Source organism: Macaca thibetana, chromosome 11 (genome assembly GCF_024542745.1).
Source record: "Macaca thibetana thibetana isolate TM-01 chromosome 11, ASM2454274v1, whole genome shotgun sequence".
Lineage (NCBI taxonomy): Eukaryota > Metazoa > Chordata > Mammalia > Primates > Cercopithecidae > Macaca > Macaca thibetana.
The window spans coordinates 104,964,672-104,981,671 of record NC_065588.1 but is presented as its reverse complement, the minus strand read 5'-3'; the positions used below and the strand labels follow the sequence as shown (position 1 = coordinate 104,981,671).

The window sequence follows — 17,000 nt, the reverse complement described above, 5'->3', positions numbered from 1 at the left end:
GGACCCTTTTTCCTTCGCCCTTGGCTTCTGCCTCATTTCTGCCCTCAGTCAGCCCTGCATCTCTCCCAGCCATCACGGCTTTCCAGGTTTCTCCTTCCCATTCAATGGGCGCCTGTGTGCAACATAAAAAACATGCCAAGTCCCAGTGGTGAGGAGTTGTTTGGCCGTGGGGGGTGTGTGTGTGTGTGTGTGTGTGTGTGTGTCTGTCTGTCTGTGTGTCTGTGTGTCTGTGTGTGTGTTGCCTTCTCATTTCGGTTTATGAAAGAAAAAAAATAAAAATAAGTCATAGGTACTTCTGGAGCCCGAGCTCTTGGCCTTTTAGCTTTCAGAAAATATTAAATATCTCTTTCTTGCATTTATATAAATAAACTGATAGCCTAGGATATTTCGTATTAAATGTTTAAGTCTTTTCGGGAACCATCAAGAGCTTTCAAGACCCACAGACAGCCAGCCTGATTCCTGGCCACCTTCCACTGTGCAAGTCTTGCCTGGGATGGTTTTTTGAAAATGGTGTTCATCACTCAGCTGTTACTGCCTGGCTCCACGGAGGAAGTGAATTCTCTTTAAACACGACCCCCTCCCCTTAAAAGAGAAAAACAGGATAAGATCCAGAACAACCCCGGAAAGTTGAGAGCTGAGGGCTAAAAGACCGTGCTGGGTAATAACACCAGATAGGAAATGTTGAGCTAGGAGGACTCCATCCCCTAGACTGTGGCAGGAATGTGGGTCAACATTTGGAAACCTGAAAATTCCCCCACGGAAATGACTCCAAGGGACAGACCGGGATTGGTGAGGAAAGGGCACGGCTGTTTAGAAGTAGCTAGGTTTCCTGGATGTCTTTATCTTTTTCCGATACCAGGGTGGAGAATGTGAGACTGCCGCCCGAGGCGTGTTGACAGTGGTGCCTGTGGTGTGATATTCTCTTTCTTTCTCTGTAGTTGGAGGCTGGCAGCGAAGAAGATCGAAAATTAAACCTCAGGTAAGTAGACTTTCAATTTTTGTTCCTAAGTCTTTCTCCCAAGCAGGTAAGGAATGCTATTGTTCCTCTCCCAAAGGGAAAACCTTCAAAAAGAATATGCCAGTTTTGGTCCGGGTGTGGTGGCTCATGCCTTGTAATCCCAGCACTTTGGGAGGCTGAGGTGGGTGGATCATGAGGGATCGAGACCATCCTGGCCGACATAGTGAAACCCTGTCTCTAGTAAAAAAATACAAAAAATTAGCTGGGTGTGGTGGTGTGTGCTTATAGTCCCAGCTCCTCGGGGGGCTGAGGCAGGGGAATCGCTTGAACCTGGGAGGCAGAGTGAGCCAAGATCGTGCCACTGTACTTCAGCCTGGCAACAGAGCAAAACTCCATCTTAAAAAAAAGAATATGCCAATTTTTTAATGCCTTAAAAACTATACCTAAAGCACGTATAAAACTGAAGTGCTTTAAAATCCATACATATGTCTAGCCACTTTAATAATATTATATAACACTTGGAGGGAAAATAATTGCCATTATTCTGCCACCCTTACGTTACCATTTTGAGCATTTTTTGGTAACTTACTATTTTTTAATAGAGACGAAGTCTCGCTGTGTTGCCCGGGCTGGTCTCGGACTCCTGGCCTCAAGTGATCTTCCTGCTTGGCCTCCCAAAGTACTGGGATTACGGTCATGAGCTACTGCACCTGGCCTAACTTGAGCATTTTTATGTATTTTCTTGCAGACTATTCTGCTTAAAAATAATAATAATAATAATCATGACACTCTGCCCTCAGTTTTTCATCCGGCTTTTGGTAAGGTGTTCCTTTTGCGGTAAGCACTTCACTGATTTGAAACAGATGCTCAACCCCCTAAATGTATCGATTCAGGGTGCTTTAATTGTGCTTATGAGAAATCTTTAGCTCTGCTCATTGAAAAGATTCCAAGATGTAGTCCTCAGCTGATGTATTCACTAATGGACACCAAAAACATTTTCATTTTTTCTTTGCCAAAAATTAAGTTCTGCCTTTGTTTGGGTGTTTTGTTGGTTTGTAGAAGATTCAGCCCTTTGTTATATTAATGTAATGTATTCCTTCATACCAAGGAGCCAGTCTTAAACTCTGACCTCATAGTTTTAAAAAAGTAAGCAAATTTTCAGGGATATTGTTCTTAAAAATATATATATACTCTGTTTTATCTCATGAGGGGAAGGAAAATTAATTGGAAAAGGAAATGTGTGTTCAGAAATTGGGGTCAACCATTCATTACCGAGGGCAGGGTGTTCTGGTCAAACTCGCATGCAGAACTGGTGGAAATATGCTCAGCTTTTCTCCGGTGTTTCTATGTGCTTGAGTAAAGGGCGGGGAAATACTGACTTTCATCACAGCACACATGATTTCTAAAGATTATGTGGCTAGGGAAACACTAGCCTGCAGGAATCAAAGCGATGTCTTATTTCTGGGTCCTCGCTCGGAGACTTCTGCTTGGTCCTCGCTTTTAATGTCATGCTCAAGACACAGGACACATTTGCTCTGTCACCTCGGGGTTTTTGGTTGGTCAGCTCAGGGCCCACGTCAGGGTTGCCAGGCTGGAAGCAGCTGGACTCCCAAGTGGGGGCAGTCATGGGCCGAGTTGCAGATCAGACTGTCTGGGTGGAAACAGGGAGGGGGCAGAGTGGAAGTCTGGAGACTGACTGTCAAGAAGGAACTGAAAGAGGGGCTTGCCCACCTGCAGGCACCCAGCTCCCTTCCCCCCAAATCTCCTCCCCCAGATCCCTGCCCCCAACTCCCCTCCCCACCAGCTCCTCTCTCCACCTGTTCCCCTCCCCAAAATCCCCTTCCCCGGATCCCTCCCTCCAGGTTCCCCTCACCTCACTCCCCATCTCCCTTACCACTCCCCTCCCTGTTCCCCCACTCCCCTCCCCGAGATCCCTTACCCTAGATCCCTCCCTCCCTAGATCCCTTACCCTAAATCCCCTCCCCAGCCTCCACTCCCCGATCTCCTCCCCCATCTCCCCTCCCTAAAGTCCCCTCTCTGAGCTCCCCTTCCTCCAGCTCCCCTCTCTAAATCCCCTCCCCAAGTTCCCCTCCCTGAGCTCCCTTGCCTGAATCCCCCTCCCTCAGATTTCCTCCCTTGATCCCCTCCCCAAGGTCCTCTCCCATGTCTCCTCCCCATCTCCCCTCCCCCATCTCCCCTCCCTAGATCCCCTCCCCAAGCTTCCCTCTCCCAGATCCCCTTCCCCAGCTTCCCTCTTCTATCTCCCCTCCCCAGGCTCCCCTCTCCCAGATCTCCTCCTTAGCTCCCCACCTCCAGGTCCCCTCCTTGAGCTACCCTCCCCAAGCTCTTTTCCCCCAGCTTCCTCCTGGGGTTCCCCTCCCCATCTCACCTCCCCCAGCTCACTCTTGGAGTTCCCCTCCCCCATACTCCCCTCCCCCAGCTCATTCCTGGAGTTCCCCTCCCCATCTCCCCTCCCCCAGCTCCCTCTTGGAGCTCCCCTTCCCCATGTTCCCCTCCCGCAGCTCCCTCTTGGAGCTCCCCTCCCCCATACTCCCCTCCACCTGCTCCTTCCTGGAGTTCTCCTCCCCATCTCCCCTCCTCCAGCTCCCTGTTGGAGCTCCCCTCCCCCATGTCTCCTCCCCAGGCTCCCCTCCAGCCCTTTCTTGGGGTTGGAATCTCTTCCATCTCTTGTCTCTCTCAGGGCTGTTGTTGATGAGAGAGCACTGAGCTCTGTCACTTAGACTATCTTTGGGGCAAACAGCTATTTTATTTTTTAATTACCTTTAATAGCTTATATCATAGTGGTTTCAGTTAAGAACTTATAAATAGCAGTGACATGAAAATGCGTATGTGGACCTTTCTCCTTAGTATTTAACCTTTTTTAAATTAAAACTTTTTATTTTTATTTTTTAGAGACAGGGTCTTTGTTGTCCAGGCCGAAGTGCATTGGTGTGATCATAGCTCACTACAGCCTTGAACTCCTGGGCCAAGCTGTCTTCCCACCTCAGCCTCCCAGGTAGCTGGGACTGCAGGCGTGCGCCACCACACCTGACTAATTTTTTTAAATGTGTTTTGAAGAGACGAGATCTCACCGTGTTGTTGAGGCTGGTCTCAAACTCCTGAGCTTAAGTGATCCTCCCACCTCGGCCTCCCAAAGTGCTGGGATTGCAGGCGTGGTGACAGCCGCTGCACCTGGCCCTTTTCTTGCAAAAGGCCCCTTTCTCTGCCTCGTTGGGAGCTGCGCGGGACCTTACAAAGGGGTGGGAAATAAAGCTTTGGTAGCTTTCCATATCGAGTTCTCAAAACAGCCCTAGGAGGGAGGTTTTCCCAGTTGGTGGTTGAGGCCCAAGATTGGAACTGGGAAATACTGTGTTTGAAGCGAGACCTCTAATGCCAAGTTGATCCTACTCTGCTGCCTTTCTGGAGGCCAGGCTAGTAGTACCGTTGAATTCGCTGTCTTGGACATACAGGTGCGGGAGCGTGCCTGAGGCCACCGGGGTGGATTAGCAGCAGTGCCAGGGCAGCACCAAGGACTCATGCCAGCTGGTGGCGGGTGCCTCCTGGGATGTTGGGTCATTCTGACCACCACCGAGAGTCCTTTCGTGCCACTGTCAGCAGGTCCCCAACACCATTGTGACCATTGGGAGATCCTGGGCTGGAGTTGGAGACCTGGGTTCTCATTTAGGGTGGGATGCTGGGCTCTGGGCTTGTCCCCCTAGGTCCCCTTTTAAACCGCTCTTCAGCCACCTTGACGTCGCACCCCCCTTTTTAGGCACAGAACACCATCCTGCCTCCTAACCTTCCTTGCTACACAAGAAAAGTTGTCCTGGTTTAAGCTTTGACTGAAACGCATTCACGTCCATGTGTCAATTTGCATTTTCAGGCCTTTTCTCTCTCAATGTCTCCTGGAGAAGAAAATTACGGAATAGTTGGTTGTTTTTTGTTTGGCATCAGGAGAGTTAGGGAGAGATTTCTCTTTGTTTCCATGGATCCTGAAGGTGAACTGCCATCACCTCGTCTCTAAGAGGTGCTGTAGGGAGAAAAACTGGAGGTAGCAGGATATTTCTCTTTTCTCCCCTCTGTCTAGCCTTAGTTAATAGTTTCATCTTTTGGGTCATCTAAAAAGTCAGCTGTGATTCATCCATATCCAATAAATTGCGGGGTCACATGGATCGGTTCTTCCGAGCCACCTGCCTTCTTTTTCTCAGGTTCCCTGGTGGCGCCTCTTCACGTCCTCACACCTCGTCTGTCCTGTCACAGAGGAACACCCCTGGACCTATCCTCTCTACCTTGGCATGTTACCCCCTGGTCCCTTGATGCTTCTTCCTTCTGGTCCTTGGAGTCTTTCCTGAGCTCCAGCGTCACCGGCGTTGCTGGCCTTTCCGCCCTCCCCTCTCGCATGTGCCTTTTCCAGTCCATCGGGACTACTCCCTGCTCCCTAATCATGCATGTTCCCTCGGCCCGTTCCTTTTCACCTGGCTGTAGTCCTCATGGCCAGCTAAAAGTGCTCCCACCCCAGACGTTTGTGATTTCCCTCTCTTCAGAGAAAGCAGGGAGCCCCTGGTGTCCCTCTCTGTGACAGGTGCCACATCCGCCTATGTTGCAGGTCTGTGTGCCCTTGTCGCATCCCTAACTGCTCTCACATCCCTTAGGGATGGCCTCATTTCTCTGCCTTCATGTAGCATTTAAACGGTTTAAATGGCCGGGCGTGGTGGCTCACATCTCTAATCCCAGCACTTTGGAAGGCTGAGGCGGGACAGATCTCTGGAGCTCAGGAGTTCGAGACCAGCCTGGCCAACATGGTGAAACCCCCTTTCTACTAAAAATACAAAAATTAGCTGGGCTTGGTGGTGAACACCTGTAATCTCAGCTACTTGGGAGGCTGAGGCAGGAGAATCGCTCAAACCCGGGAGGTTGCAGCGTGCCGAGTTCACGCCACTGCACTCCAGCCTGGGCAACAGAGCGAGACTCTGTCTCAAAATAAGTAAATAAAGGTTAACAGTTCAAATGGATTAACCTTTGACCCTACAGTAAATTCCAGCCATGTAGGAGAAACAGCCAGGTGTAGAGGGAAGGCAGTGGGGTTCTGAGTCAGGCAGACCTAGGTTTGGCATCTGGCTCCCGTGCTGGTGGCTGAGTTCCTTTACCTTTGTGTGTTCCTACACCTCTGTGGGTCTCAGTTGTTCCACCTATAAAACAGAGATGACACTGTGACCTCTGAGGGTTGTGGAGTAGTTGTGTGATGTTCCTTGCTCAGGCCAGGCGCAGTGGCTTACGCCTGTAATCCCAATACTTTGGGAGGCCAAGGTGAGTGGATCGCTTGAGTCCAGGAGTTCGAGACCAGCCTACACAACATGGCAAAACCCCATCTCCGCAAAAAAAAAATAGAAAAATTAGCTGGGCATGGTGGCGCATGCCTATAGTCCCAGCTACTCAAGAGGTTGAGGTAGGAGAATCAGTTGAACCCAGGAGGTCGAGACTGCAGTGAGCTGAGATTATGCCACTGCACTCCATCCTGGGTGACAGAGCAAGACCCTGTCTCAAAAAAAAGTTCCTTGCCCAGAATTAGGTCCACAGTGGGCTTGGTTGCTGTGCTCGGTCTTCACAAGGTGTTGCTGATGTGCGGTGTTAGTTCACAGCACAGGAGAATTAGAGGGGCCGACTCCTGCAGGTACTGCGGCCAGGCCTGAGGGGGCGCCCACCATGGATGCTCTTTGACTCGGAGCAGCCTTCCTGCTTTACCCGGCTACATTACTATAAGATGCAAATACGAATACGGACTTAGAGGAAGCAGTGTTGTAACTCAGACAGTTTTTCTGCAGGCCTTCTGGGAAGTGTCTCGAACTGATCATCTCACACCCGGCATGCAGGTGATTGCAGCAGAGCAGGATGGATCCAGTTCCCTTGCTCTCCCCTGCCTTCTGCATGTGCAGGCTGCTGCTGGCCGCTCCCAGTCCCTCTTTGGAATCTGTGCCGTTCAGACTGTGGGAACTGGTGAGCAGATGGCCCTGCTGGCAGCAGCTCCGGGCTCCCTTGCCATCCTGGGAGCCGGCTCAGTCTGGCATGAGACATAAGTAGTTGTGGGCCAGGTAGGACACTGGGGAGATAATATTGTCCCCAGGGTGTGGATCGGGAGTGAAGATTTTTTTTTTTTAATCGAGCGTTTCCGAGTCAAGTGAGGGAACATGGTCATTAGAATTATTATAATTTGGTGATTCGTGATTGCCTGCCCTAGCAGAGGTATGGGCCAGAGCGAGTGGCAGGATATTGTCTCTTCTGTTTTATTGGGTTTCAGTGGTAAACTGTGAACTCCCTGACTCCTCTGCCTTTCTGTCCACGTTCCCTTCCCCTTTTGGTCTCCACCTGGAAGTCTCCCAGGGACCCCATTCTCCTTACAGCCTTCTGAAGTGTGGTTTTGCCTTCTCCGCCTCCCCTACAGTGTCTGAGTAGATGGGGGTTGGCATGTTGAATATCCTTACTTTTGCAGCTGTCCACCCTCTGGGGTTCCTCCCTGCCCTTGGCGGTCCATCTTAGCCTGGGCTTTATTGTCTTTGTTGCTAGTCTGTCCAGTTAAGTCCTGCCAAGAGGTGTCATGCACCCAGTGCCTCCAAATTCTGTGTCTGTGCTGGAGATGGACATGTGCGTAGGTTACTGTATCAGTCATCGCTTGCTGCATAACAAGTTACCACTAACTTAACAGTTAAACAGTATATATATATATATTTAATTTTATTTCTTTTTAATTTGAGATGGAGTTTTACTCTCGTTGTCCAGGCCGGAGTGCAATGGCACAATGTCAGCTCACCGTAGCCTCTGCCTCCCAGGTTCAAGCGATTCTCCTGCCTCAGCCTCCCAAGTGTCTGGGATTACAGGCACATACTACCATGCCTGGACAATTTTGTATTTTTAGTAGAGACGGGGTTTCTCCATGTTGGGCAGGCTGGTCTCAAACTCCTGACCTCTGGTGATCTGCCTGCCTCGGCCTCCCAAAGTGCTGGGATTACAGGGATGAGTCACCACGCCACCACGCCTGGCCAACCACTGCACCCAGCCCATGTTTATTATCTCACAGCTTCCATGGGTCAGGAATCTGGACACGGTATAGCTGGGTTCTCTGTTTGGGGACTTACAAGGCCTGCTGGCCAGGGCTGGGGTCTCATCTGAACCCCAGGGTCCTCTTTTAAGCTCACATGGTTCTTGGCTGAATTCTTTTTTTTTTTTTTTTTTTCCGTTCTGTCGTCCAATGGAGTGCAGTGGTGCGATCTCGACTCACTGCAACCTCTGCCTCCAGGGTTCAATTAATTCTCCTGTCTCAGCCTCCCGAGTAGCTAGGACTACAGGTGTTCCCGGCAAATTTTTGTATTTTTAGTAGAGACGGGGTTTCACCATATTGGTCAGGCTGGTCTCGAACTCCTGACTTCAGGTGATCCACCCGCCTCAGCCTCCCAAAGTGCTGGGATTACAGGTGTGAGCCACCACGTCTGGCCTGAATTCATTTTCTTGCAGCTATAGAGAATTCATGGTGCTTGCTTCTTCAAAGCCAACAGGGGAGTCTGCCTCTGTAGGGTCTTATGACAGATTGTTATCACCAGAATGACTGTCTCATTGCCTTTAATGTGCAATGCAGCCTAATTAAGGGAACAGCTCTCCCGTCTTGTTCTCTTGTCCCTCCCACATTCAAAGAGAAAGGCTCACTCGGTGCATGCATCTGGCAGAATTCTGCCCACCAGTCAATCTGTGTGTATTCTAGGGATGCCCCCAGTCTAATATAGAGAGAACACATGTAAACAAATGGGTTTCCATTCAGTGTTACAGATGTGCCTAGTTTTGGGATGGTCAGGGGTGCCTGGTGCTCATGGGAAGAGACCAGGAACACGGGGAGCAAGCCTTACAGAGTTTGACACCACCCTGGTGAACGCTGGTCCCCTCCGCTCAGCACCCACATGCTTGTTCATGCTCTGAGGCTTAGTGTCTCTTGGATTTGCCCCCACCTTGAATATGTTGGCCTTAGAAATAACCACCCATGTTGATTCTGTTTTGTTTTTCCCACAGCTTTGGACTTAGGGAGAGATGGGCATGGGTTTGGCTCCTGTGTCTGTCCTTTGTTACCTCACTAGGCTATTATATGATCTTGGGCAGGCCTTAGTTTCAAATGGCCAATATAGTACGCAGCTTGTAGGGTGGTTGTCAGAATTAAATGTGCTCATGACGCGAACCTTTTCTCCCATAGTAGATATTCAACAAATGCCCCCTGCCTGTACTTCCTTCATGGTAACAGCTTCTGTTGAAAATGATTCATGTCTTCCTTTTTCTTCTCACAGGCATTTTTCTCTCCTTAGTGTTTCCTTGGCGTTTTGTGCTTGCTCTGTAGTATATGTACTTAGGTACAGAAATGTTTCCTGTAATGCAGGACTGGCTGCATAACTTGTGGAGCCCAGTGCAAAATGAACATGGTAGAGCCCCTTGTTAAAATGTTATTAAGAGGTCGGGCGCAGTGGCTCATGCCTGTAATCCTAGCACTTTGGGAGGCCGAGGCGGGTGGATCACCTGAGGTCAGGAGTTTGAGACCATCCTGGGCAACATGGTGAAACCCTGTCTCTACTAAAAATACAAAAATTAGCCAAGTGTGGTGGCACGTGCCTGTAATCCCAGCTACTCGGGAGGCTAAGGCAGGAGAATCACTGGAACCCGGGAGGCAGAGGTTGTAGTGAGCTGAGATCACACCGCTGCATTCCAGCCTGGGCAACTGAGTGAGAATCTGTCTCAAAACAAACAAACAACAACAACAACAAACATAATTAAGAATTTCAGGATGGCATGAGCAGAGTGTTAAACCAAGCACAGGCCCCTTCTGAGCACATATGAAGAAGCTGGCCTTGCCCACTAGACTGTGAGCCACCCTAGGGACAGGGCCTGCCTGACCTCCTGCCTCACAGCGCCCAGTTTGCCCTGGATAGGCCCTGGAGGTCTTGTAAATTGAGTATTGTTTCCTGTTGAGCAACTAAAAGTTGTCTTGGACGTTCAGGAAACAAAGGACAGAGAGATTCTTCCCACCTTTGCCTCCGTTGCAGTTTAGTAATATCAGTGCTATTAGATCAGTCTCAGTACCCCTCTGTCCTCATCTGTCTGCTTGTGAGCTGTTCATTCAACAAACATTTATTGAGCTCCTACTGTGCGCCAAGCCCTGTTTTAGGGGCTGGGAATATAGCAACAAACAAAGATTTCTGCTCTGGAAGCTGACATTCTGTTGAGGGAGACAAGACAGTAAGTAAAATAAACAAGCACAATAATCGTATGTTGGTAAGTGCCCAGGCAAAAAAAAATAAAGCAGAGATGGAGGAGAGAAAAGGGAACACCCATACTCCACTCTGTGAATTGCCTTGTATACATTATTTCATTTAATCTTCGTGAAAACCCTGTAAGGACATTTAAATTCCCATTCCCTGGATGAGAAGACTAAGCCCCAGAGAGGTCAGTGGCCTGTTTTTATTTAGTAGTAAACCTTTGAGCTGAGGCCCTCATACTCCATGTCTCATTGACTCCAAAACCTGTGCTGTTCACCCCAAAATCCAAGTGCTGTCTTTCCTTTTCCTCCTCCCTATGCGTCAGAATGCACACTGGGAGACAGAATGGAGTTTATCAGAAGAACCAGGCTTTGCAGCCCATTCTTCCTGCTTGAGCCATTAGCAGCACCACTATGTGCTTGGGCAGGTCCCATCACCTCCCTGAGCTCTACTTAAAGCAGGGATTGTCATGTATCCCCTTCATGTGCTGCAGCCCGGAGAGCATCCGGGTGGTAATGAGACCAGCTTCTGCCGGCTGCAGGCTCTGGGTTTGGAACTTTCTGCACTTGTTATCATCTTCTTGTCACAAGCCTGCAATGTGGGACTCTCCTCATTTTAGGAAACCAGTTCCACGAGGCTGGTGGGAGGCCTGAGCCAGGGTTTGAATGCAGGCTGCTGTGATTCAGGGACCTGAGTCCTGCCCCCACCCGTGTGGCCTTGTAGGTAGTGGCCTCCCATTGACTCCCACTTTTAAACATTGGAGCATATAGAATTACCATTCTGGGGCCATTGTGCTCTTTGGTTGTTCCTTTTGGTTTAACTCGGGTTTTATTTCTGCAGTTTGTTGGAATGTTTGGTTTGAAAATCAGAATTTGCCTTCAATTTTGTTTTTCTCTTTCTCTCTTTTTTTCTTTTTGAGACAGAGTCTTGCTCTGTTGCCCAGACTGGAGTACAGTGGCATGATTACAGCTCACTGCAGCCCTAACCTCCTAGGCTCAATTGGTCCTCCCACCTCAGCCTCCCAAGTAGCTGGGACCACAGGTGCACTGACCACCATGCCTGGTTAATTTTTGTATTTTTCGTAGAGACGGGGTCTCACTATGCTACCCAGGCTGATCTTGAACTCCCGGACTCAAGCAATCTACACACATCGGCCTCCCAAAGTGCTGGAATTATAGGTGTGAGCCACTGTGCCTGGCCATATGTATATGTATTTTTTTGAGACGGAGTCTCACTCTGTCACCAGGCTAGAGTGCAGTGGCACAATCTCGGCTCACTGCAACCTCTACCTCCGGGGTTCCAGTGATTCTTCTGCCTCAGCCTCCCGAGTAGCTGGGATTACAACCGTGCGCCACCACCCCCAGCTAATTTTTTGTATTTTTAGTAGAGACGGGGTTTCACCATGTTGGCCAGGTTGGTCTCGAACTCCTGACCTCAGGCAATCCACTCGCCTCGGCCTCCCAAAGTGCTGGGATTACAGGCTTGAGCCACCGCGCCCGGCCCTATATATATTTTTTAATTAGAAAACTCATTCTAGAATGGGGACAAATGAGGACAGAGACGTGAAGAGTTAATTCTGTCAGAACTTAATTAAACTTTTCATTAAGGTTAACGTAAAACGAATTTTGCTCAGAGTCTAGTAGGTTTCATTAAACTTTTGAAATACCAGTACTTAGACTTCAAAAGAATGCCTCGGGGCCCTGGTCTCCTTCCTGTGCACTTAGCACATCACAGGAGCGTGCGTGCATGCGTGTACACACCAGGAATGTGCATGCAAGCTCAGCTCGTAGGTAGCAGTGTTACCAGCAGTCATCTTCATGATAAATGGGACAAAGCTGTGAGACGGAGTCAGAAAACTTGGGTCCGTCTTGAGATGCGTCATCTGCTGTGCAGGCTAAGGCATGCCTCTTCACTTCTCTGGGTCCCTGTCTCCCGCTGTGTAAAGTGAAAAGACGAGATTAGATGATGGCCTCCAAATTTAAGAATGAGAGTCCTCAGAGCCACCAATCTAGATCTGTGTTTATATTGTGCTGCTCATCATTTGCTGTGTATTTGTAACTGACTATCACGAGTTTTATTCCCACAGTGAGAGCAAGGTCATGCGCTTGTGGGGGTCTAGCTGGGTCAGGGCTATAGTCTGACCCTGCAATGGAGAAGACCAGCCTGGCTACCGAGAGGAAGTGATCCTCTGCTGGGACTCACCTCCTCCTCCGCAGAGCTTAGCCTGCCGCGTCTGCCCGCAGGAGCAGAGCCACACACACAGCAGCGTCCGTTTAGAAAGAGAGTACTCACATCTTTAGAACTCATCTTTGGCATTCATTGTTCTGTGGTCAGATCTCTGGATTTACAGCTTATTAGAAAATTCCTGAGACGAGGAGGACATCCGGACGGGTTGTGCTGCTTCGAGGAAGGCTGAAAATGAAAAAACAGGATTAATCAAAATAGGATTAATCAAAATCCAGAGGAGCCATTTTCTTCTTTTTTTCTTTTCTTTTTTTTTTTTTTTTTTTTTTTTTTTTTTGAGACAGAGCCTTGCCCTGTCACCCAGGCTGGAGTGCAGTGGCATGATCTCGGCTCACTGCAGCCTCTGCCTCCTGGGTTCAAGCGATTCTCCTGCCTCACCCTCCTGAGTAGCTAGGACTATAGGCGTGCACCTACATGCCTGGCTAATTTTTTGTATTTTTAGCAGAGATGGGGTTTCACCATGTTGGCCAGGTTGGTCTTGAACCCCTGACCTCAAGCAATCCAGCCACCTCGGCCTCCCAAAGTGCTGGGATTACAGGCATGATCCACTGCACCTAGCCCCTGAGAGGAGCCATTTTCAAAGCTAACTGGATGATTGGGCTGGAGGGTGTGGGGGCTTCTGCTTTGTGGGTATAGTCAGTGTCGGGATGCAGGGTGATGTGCTGATGAGGAGACCACGCTGGCCAGCCTGCAGTGTGGGGGCAGAATTGCAGTGAGGTACAAGAGACTGCCGCGTAAATGAGTACATGCTGGGAAAGCCTGCGTGTGGCCAGAGCGGGGCCTCTGGATGGGACATCAGCCTTGCCACTTAGCTCACTTGCGTGTCTGATCCTGGGCCTGCCACCTGTCTTTCTCCTCTCAGAGCCCTCCTGAGGCCTCCAGAGGGTCTTGTTCTGTGTACCGTGTCTGGCCCTGGTCCATACCCACTAGCCATCATTTTTGGTGCCAGCCCTTCCTGCCGCACTTGTTCCCCTCCAAAGACCAATGTTAACCGAGTGACACCTAAAAGGAAAAACCCAGCCTTGACCTGTTTTCCCGCAAGTTCCTTTGAAACCTGTGCCAGGCTTTTATCTGGGAAACATCATTCTTGAGTGCCTTTACTTTTACAGTTTTTTTCTTTCTTTCTTTTCTTGAATGGTTACTTTTGAAGCTATTTTTAAAGAGACTTTGTTTCAGAGAAGGCTGTTCAGAGGTCCTGTGTTAGGAAATGCCTGGTCTCTCCCTGTGGTCACGGAAGTCATTCCTGGTCCAGAGCTGGCACCAACTTGCCAAGAGTCATCGAGGCGTGTTTCCCCAAATCTGCGCCCAGTCAGAATTCCCACAGGAAGGGGCCACCAGTGTGGTCTGGAAAGAGCCAGGCTGGCTGCAGCATCTGGAAATCACTTGTCACTTCCCAGATGGCCAGGCCCACCCGTGCCACGCTGTATCTGTTGCAGCTGGGAGTCTAGGAGTGGCTCTTTAGGTCTGGAGTCAAGGCCACTGACCTGTCGGCTGCCCCTACAGCAAGAAGGCTCCCTAAGGAACCTACCTCCCAGGCCTTGGGGACTCCTCCTGACCAGGCCCCACCTCGCGAGGTGGAGGGGAGAAGAACCTCTTGTGAAACAATGTGGTAATGAAGGTGGTTTTTACTTAGCTATTGGCTTTATCCATTCAGCCGATGTGTATTTAGTGCCTAAATATGGGTTCTTTGCCAAATACCAGGGATTCCGTGTGGAGTGAAAAAGAGTCCTTATCCCCCAGGGGTAACGTGTATTGTATCTACAGTAGTGCCTTCCAAAAGATTTGAAACACCCTACAACATTCATAGAGAGCAATAGAATTTAACTAGTGAGAAAATCGGGACATTAAGAAAGCAGAAGAAAATAAGATGAAGTAAGGGGAAGGTTTGTACATGGAATACATGGCATAGCATTGGTATGGTTACCAGAATTTGGCCACAGATCTGACTTTGAGCTTCCTGGTAGTCCAAGCAAAGAGAGAAACAAGATCAATCTCTTAATTCATGGTGTCCTGAAAACACCAGCAGATCAGTTCTTCGGAAGAACTCTTCCTGATAGATACCTGTGGGTGTTCACAAGGAAGCCCAGCATAATGGGTGGACAAACAAGTTGTCTTAACAGGGAGAGCTGATGCTGCATGCCTATCCCACCAATTACCCTGGGTATTTGTGGTCTTAAGAGGTGAGGTCAGCAGCAGCGCTTGGTGCCAGAGCTACTGGCCGCCCCAGCACAGAGACAGGATGCTGAGTCACATCCTGCAGGGCTGCGGTATCCTGGCTTCGCGTGCCCTTCACAATGGGAGGCCTGCATGGGCAGGTTGGCCTCTGCTGTTCCAAACGTGTGGTCTCCAAGCAGGAAAATGCTAAAATTAGATCTTACATGGTCCAGAGCCATGTATGTGAGAGGCCCTCAAAATCTGGACACACACAGACCAGGAGGACCTGGGAGAGCAGAGCCCTTCATCATTCTCTTCTGCTCTGGGCACGAAACAGGGCCACTTCTGTTCTGGAAAATACGAAGAGGAAAAACAGTGCTGAGGCAGGGAAGGTCTTGCTTGGTGAGAGTGAAACTATGCAAGAGATGAAAGGGGAAAGTCATGAAATATGACCGCACCAGTGATCAGTAGAATCATCTGAAGCTTTTATCACCTACTGATAAAGAAAAATTACAGGTAATGTTTTACCAAAATCAAATTAAGTGGAGATTTTAAAAATAACTTTAAAAAATTTGGCTGGGTGTGGTGGCTCATGCGTATAATCCCAGCACTCCGGGAGGCTGAAGTGGGAGGATCTCTTGAGCCCAGGAGTTCAGTACCAGTCCTGGCAGCATAGTGAGACCCTGTCTCTACAAAAATTTTAAAAATTAGCTGGGGGTGGCGGCACATACCTGCAGTCCCAGCTACTCGGGTGGTTGAGGTGGAAGGATCACTTGAGCCTGGGAGGTGGAGGCTGTGCTGAGTGAGCCATCATCGCCCCACTGCACTGCAGCCTGGGCAACAGAGTAAGACCGTGTCACAAAGGAAAAAAAAAAAATTGGTAGCTCGAAAACTTGCAATGCTCCCAACACATAGAAATGATTAATACTCAAGGTCATGGATACCCAAGATACTCTGACTTGGTCATTACACATTCTATGCATGTAACAAATACATGTCTTCCATAAATGTGTAAAATACTACGTCGATAAAAAATTCTCATTAATTTTGAAATAATTTCTGACTTACGTAAGAATTGCAAGTACAGGCCGGGCGCGGTGGCTCAAGCCTGTAATCCCAGCACTTTGGGAGGCCAAGACGGGTGGATCACGAGGTCAGGAGATCGAGACCATCCTGGCTAACACGGTGAAACCCCGTCTCTACTAAAAAATACAAAAAACTAGCCGGGCGAGGTGGCGGGCGCCTGTAGTCCCAGCTACTCGGGAGGCTGAGGCAGGAGAATGGCGTAAACCCGGGAGGCGGAGCTTGCAGTGAGCTGAGATCCGGCCACTGCACTCCAGCCTGGGCGACAGAGCGAGACTCTGTCTCAAAAAAAAAAAAAAAAAAAAAGAATTGCAAGTACAGTGAAAATAACTTTTTTTTTTTTAACCATTTGAAAGTAATTTGTCAACCTGCTACTCCATTACCCTTGGAATACAGGCCAGGGCATTCTCCCACAGGACCGCAACACAGCCATCCACACAGGACACTGACTCTGATACATTCCCACCGTCTAGTCCTCTAACCCCATTCAGGAGTCACCATATGTCCCAGTGTTGCCCTTCGTAACAAAAGGATCCATTTCAGGACTGCCATTGCATCTAGATGTCCTGTCTCTTGGCTCTCCTGCAGTCTGGAACATTCCTCAGTCTTCCTTTGACCCTTGTGGCCTGGAATTTTTTTTTTTTTTTTTTTTTTTTGAGTTGGAATCTCACTCTGTTGCCCACGCTGGAGTGCAGCGGTGATATCTCAGCTCACTGCAACCTCCACCTCCCGGGTTCAAGCGATTCTTGTGCCTCAGCCTCCTGAGTAGCTGGGATTACAGGCGTGCTCCACCACGCTCGGCTAATTTTGGTATCTTTAGTAGAGAACGGGGTGTTGCCATGTTGGCCAGGCTGGTCTCGAACCCCTGACCTCAAGTGATCCGCCCACCTCAGCCTCCCAAAATGCTGGGATTACAGGCATGAGCCACCGCAGTTGACCATGACCTGGACATGTTTGTGCCTGGGATTGTCAGTTTGCAGAGTGTCCCTCAGTGTGAGTGTGTCTGATGTTCCTGTGTGATTCCACGGGGCATGCATATTTGGCCGGAACAGCACCCAAGGGATGCTGTGTCCTCTTTGAATCCCGTAAGGTGGCACGTGATTTCCTTTTGTCCCACTGTAGTGACATTCACTTTGGTCACTAAGATGGATTTTACCAGGCTTTTCCACTGTACAGTTATTCTTTTCCCCTTCATCATTCAGAAGCATTTCTTGAAGAGATACTTTAAAATTATGTTAATATCCTGTCTGCTATCAATGTCTGTTTCAGTTATTTGT

The 17,000-nt window shown here is 49.2% G+C and overlaps 3 protein-coding genes and 1 long non-coding RNA gene across 8 annotated transcripts in view; 3 read left to right on the top strand and 1 right to left on the bottom strand.

Annotated features, from left to right (window-relative positions):
* SART3 (spliceosome associated factor 3, U4/U6 recycling protein) overlaps positions 1 to 17,000 on the top strand; it is a 382,087-nt gene that overhangs the window by 37,352 nt on the left and 327,735 nt on the right. The gene's annotated exons all lie outside the window — the stretch shown is intronic.
* SELPLG (selectin P ligand) overlaps positions 1 to 17,000 on the top strand; it is a 304,877-nt gene that overhangs the window by 65,117 nt on the left and 222,760 nt on the right. The gene's annotated exons all lie outside the window — the stretch shown is intronic.
* The window catches only part of SSH1 (slingshot protein phosphatase 1), a 72,520-nt gene that overhangs the window by 4,085 nt on the left and 51,435 nt on the right, over positions 1 to 17,000 (top strand). The window contains exons 1-2 of one of the 3 annotated variants that reach the window (XM_050749648.1): positions 362 to 789; positions 939 to 979. In XM_050749648.1, the coding sequence (XP_050605605.1) occupies positions 721 to 789; positions 939 to 979 (110 nt within the window). In that variant the 5' untranslated portion in view covers positions 362 to 720. Of the gene's footprint in view, positions 1 to 361; positions 790 to 938; positions 980 to 17,000 lie in introns of those variants that run through there. The other 2 variants (XM_050749649.1, XM_050749647.1) reach the window with 2 other exon arrangements.
* Positions 11,681 to 15,447, bottom strand: LOC126931542 (uncharacterized). 2 transcript variants are annotated; one of them, XR_007717878.1, is made up of 4 exons: positions 15,372 to 15,447; positions 14,865 to 14,990; positions 12,535 to 12,654; positions 11,681 to 12,177 (listed from the first exon to the last, which is right to left on the bottom strand). It is a non-coding gene; the product is annotated as an uncharacterized LOC126931542 (long non-coding RNA). The 2 variants fall into 2 exon arrangements; XR_007717877.1 differs by lacking the exon at positions 14,865 to 14,990.